The sequence below is a fragment of the Limulus polyphemus genome, unplaced genomic scaffold (assembly GCF_000517525.1).
Source record: "Limulus polyphemus unplaced genomic scaffold, Limulus_polyphemus-2.1.2 Scaffold11091, whole genome shotgun sequence".
Lineage (NCBI taxonomy): Eukaryota > Metazoa > Arthropoda > Merostomata > Xiphosura > Limulidae > Limulus > Limulus polyphemus.
In genome coordinates this window covers 2760-7523 of record NW_013676701.1, presented here as the reverse complement: position 1 = coordinate 7523, position 4764 = coordinate 2760, and the positions used below count along the sequence as shown (strand labels likewise).

Genomic DNA, 4764 nt, shown 5'->3' with positions numbered 1-4764 from the left:
CGTGTCCCACGGACCAAGCAAAACCAACATTAGGACAACAGAACTAATGAGTGCAGTCAGCCGTAACGGAGATTTAAACATAATCGTAGCATAGTTTAGGTGTAATTTACCTTAACCGAAATAAATCAATTAATTTTTTTCGATGTTTTTGAAAATTATAGTTTTCGAAATATGCGACGTTTCTTTTGCGGTTCAGTTTATGTACAAAAATTCTTTAGATTATGGAATATCACAGTTCTATCTAAAATTCTAAATAATTCTCTTTTCTTGTCAAAAGTCCACACAGACTGATTCAGTTACTTTAGAACCCAACTGAAAAGACGAATTATTTTTCTTACTACACAATCTGTGATAGATTCACTTATGTTACCCCGTGGGTTACTACAGTTGTATCCAGAATTTCAAATAACTGTCTACTCCTCATCAATGTCCACATAGGCAGGTTCAATTATTTTAGAATACCCTTAACAAGACAAGATATTCTCCTTATCTCTATTAAACTGTGAAACTCACTTTAAATACTACCCGTTACAGCTAAACTAACAATCATGCAGTCCAACTTCACTTTCAATTTATATATATATATATATATATGTATATATATATACTCATTGTCCAACTGAGGCCTAGAACTTTCTATTAAGTACGAGACACTATGATGTACCAATACTCACTTAAGGCAATGAGAAAAATACAGAAGGTTCAAGTAATGTGACGTCAACACAATGTACAACTCTCACCTAGTTAAGTAATGAAATTTGTCATAACTGTTGCTTTTAAAATAATCAACTTTTAATACTCTTGTTATAAAACCTAAATAATTATTAAATATTGGATCATTGAACAAACTAAGTAATAACTCTTACACTAAACTATCTTGTATATCCGACAAACAATAAACCAAACATCTTGCTTTAAGTCTAACTTTCTAGACATGACATTCTACCAGACTGACAAATAAATGGGGTAGGGAGATAAAACTTTTAAGCACCAAAGTCAATAAACCTATGCCATGTTTTGTTACCGATATCTATGTCCAGCATATATATATCTCTTGTATTGGTTTACTTTGGCTGGAAACGTATACTATAAAACTTCATATGTGAAAAACATTCAAATACAATACTTAACACTATATGTTTGTCAAGTTAATCATAAACAGTGTTTAAGGAATCCTACACATAAGCTTTCATAACATAGGCCATGAACAAAAAAAGGGATCATTTGATCTTTCACAGCTATCCATGCAAACCCATCCTTGAGAAAAGTAAAAATTTAAACCCATCCTTTATTTTTCAGGAATTTCAACTCATGTAAAGTGCTGATCATCTCTGCTACTTGGTGAATAATTCCGTAAGCCAAAAACAAACTGTCTTTTTCCACATTTTAATTTGTGTCCTTATACCCTATTATCTTCAAAATACAGCACAAACACGTCAAAGACTTATATCTTATCTATCCCCTGTATAATATTGTAAATTCCAATAATAGAAAATAAGTTAAGAGATATTAACCCTTAAGATAACCATTCCATCCTTGGAACCATCCTAGTAGTCCTCATCTGAGCCCTGTCCAATAAGTCAATTAAATAAGGAAACCAAAACTATACACAGTATTTGAAGTCAAGCCTAACCAATGATCTGTGTAGAGAAGTAATTACATCTGTAAATATACCTTACAATTTTATTAGACTTGCTACTAGCAACAGAACCCCACCTTGACAGTACGAGTGACTTATTCATCACTTTGTCAAGATCATTTTCTTTAGTCAAAGTGGTTTCCAATGTAATAAATGTGTACTAAAAATTATAATGACCCAAATAAATTACCACCTTGAAATTAAAATTCATTTAGCCAGTATCTGTCTAACCTACCAAATAATCCAAGTCATTCTCTTATACCTCAAACTCCTCAGAAATACCCAAATTCATCCAGCAATCTTTACTAATTTGCTAATTAATGTAAATAATCATAAGATAATCACCTAGTAACAAGAGTCCAGTCTGACTGGATTTGATTAATAACCAGGTATTGCTTTTTTTTCTATCCAAACATCACATAATCCAATTAACTAGTCTTTCCCTATACTCTACTGATGAGATTATCTTATCACACACTTTTTTGAAAATCTAAGTATACCACGTCCACACCATTTCCATCTTCAGATAATAAGTTACATCCTCAAAAAAAAAAGATAGATTCGTACATTAAGATTTTCCTTTTCTTTAATCCATGCTGGCTTTTTTTTAAATATCATATTTCTTTAAAGGATTTTGTAAAATTCCTTTTATCATTCTTTCTAGAATGTTTTCCCAGTACATAACTAAGACTATATAGTAGAGACAGATGATATGGGTATTAAAAACACCATACAAGTAACAAGGTTAGGTAATCATCATTCTGAGGATGACCTAAAACACCAAACAAGTAACAAGGTTAGGTAATCATCATTCTGAGGATGACCTTAGCAGGTCAAAACATTGTTATTTGTTTGGTGTTTTAAATACAAATTTTATTACCCATATCAGCCATCTTTACTATATACATATATTTACTTCATGTCAGCTCATCAAGATCAAGAGGTAAGACTAAATGGCCGAGAATTTTCAAAGCAACATTTAAAAATAGAAGCAACAATAGCAACTCTCCAATGCTCAGTCATCTGCACACTGTTTACTGACCTATCAAAAATGAAAGAGAGAGAGGCTTAGATCTGATCTTTGACCTCCTTTAAAACCCTGGGAAATCTTGTCTGGCCCAGGCATTTTATCAATCTTTCTACTTAGAAGTTACCATCACAGGATTAACTAAATGTTCAGGGGTAAGTCCACTGGACCAACCCCAAATTGGAGAAGTAACACTAGCTACAATTACCACACATATCTTCATGAAATGGGTCAAGCTTTTAGTAAATGGTACAAGTCTGTTGTACACAAAAAAATCTGATGTGCTAATAACATATGACCTTGCACTAGAACTTTTCATAGTCTGAGTCAGACTGACACCATCAATTCACAGACTGAAAAGTTGGAGTGCAAGGTAATGTTCATGGGAAGAATACAAATATGGTGGATTGAATTGTTTAATATTCTGATAAAGAAACAGTATCTTTTAATGCTAACATACCAGAAAGTAAGTCACACTGACATATGGATTAAACCTACTAGAATTAGCATATATATACTCTTTGATTTACCTTTCAATTCCAGCAAAGCTCGGGGATAAATATCTGTGTCTGTTTTTGACAGCGTGGCAGAGACGTCTGTTGGAAGCATGTGCAAGGCAGTAAAACTTCCGTAATTGTTTCGATAGCGTGGCACTAAAACCTTGAACAGTTTATGGATCAGTTGTTTCTCCTACAAGAAATTTTTTACACAATTAAAAATGGGACAAAAATTACATCTTAACAAACGTATCAGTTCATAAGTTCCTTCAAATAAACTTAATTTAATCATAGCAACAACAGCCAATCTTGGCTATAATTAATAAAAACTGACATAAAACAATCACAGAAAAACACACACATTTATATATGTACACTTTTCTCTTTTACCTTATTGGTGATTTCAACAGATGGAGAAAACTGTATAGAGTTAACATAACTCGCATAAATAATGTACATTCAGTATTGATAATACTCATAACAATCTAGCCTAAAACTATAAATTTTATTATACAAAACAGATCAAATCTCTTCATAATATACTACCCCATAAATCTACTTCAAAGGAGATTCTTTCTCTCAAAAAACAATTCGAAATTACTTTTCTTCTTAAGTCATTCTGTCATCTTCAAACTTGATGAACACACATGTACCCTAGTTTTTACCGCCAGCATTATGATATCAACTTTCCTCATTCCAGTACTTTCAAAGACCATGAACTAGCTAATAGCTGACTTAATTCATGTAATGTAAGTGACCAAACTGTAACCTAATTTGTTTTTCTCAAATCCCTAACAAAAATAATGAACAAATCAATTGTTTATACCATGAAATAACAAAATACTAAATATAAAAACTGTATGAACATCTGTGAGAGACACATGAACCAATAATTATTTCAGATGTTCATGGATATAACTTATTTGTAGAGAAAATTTGAAGTCACATAAAAGATAACCTATTTCTTTCTCCTTGTGTTATGTTTACTCAGTATACAACAGTGGTAGACTGGTAAGGGGACCAACTGATGGAGATTTTAATACTGCACATACTGCAGCTCTTATAAACCCTCAAATGATCAATTCTATTTCCTTTTGACTTTCAGTCATGGTGAATAAAAAATATATTTATATGCTTAAAAAAAAGTTACCTCCAACCAAAAATCTGCCAATTCCATTGTAGGCTGATGCCGGTTTCCATTTGTCATTGCCTCCGTAATCAACTAAACAAATGAAAAAACAGATACTCACTGCTCTACCTGGAAATTGTGAATGTTATTACCAGCTTATTCAAGGACAAAAGTAAATATACTAACATCGTAATCTCTCCTGTACTTTAAAACTTAACTTTCAATAAACGTTAAATTCAAGCAGATTTCCCCAACATCTTTTATTTTAATTACTTCAGAAAAACAAGCTTCACAAACGGGGCATTTACCTTTCTCAACTTATTCTTGTTTCCTCCATTATTTTCTAAAAATTCACAATAAAATCAATTAGATCATGATATAATTTTAAAATATTTCTAACCTATTAAGAATAAGATATTAAATGCTAAATCAACAATTCCATGAGACCAAAAACATTCTTTAAAAAATAATG

At 31.7% G+C, this 4764-nt stretch overlaps 1 protein-coding gene across 1 annotated transcript in view; it reads right to left on the bottom strand.

Moving 5' to 3' along the window:
• Positions 1–4405, bottom strand: part of LOC106476642 (39S ribosomal protein L17, mitochondrial-like) — a 9048-nt gene extending 4643 nt beyond the window's left edge. Inside the window, exons 1-2 of the mRNA XM_013937285.2 lie at positions 4314–4405; positions 3197–3356 (exon numbers count right to left, since the gene is read on the bottom strand). Of these exons, the coding sequence (XP_013792739.2) occupies positions 3197–3356; positions 4314–4370 (217 nt within the window). The 5' untranslated portion in view covers positions 4371–4405. The remainder of the gene's footprint in view (positions 1–3196; positions 3357–4313) is intronic.
• Between the last annotated feature and the right edge of the window lie 359 nt (positions 4406–4764).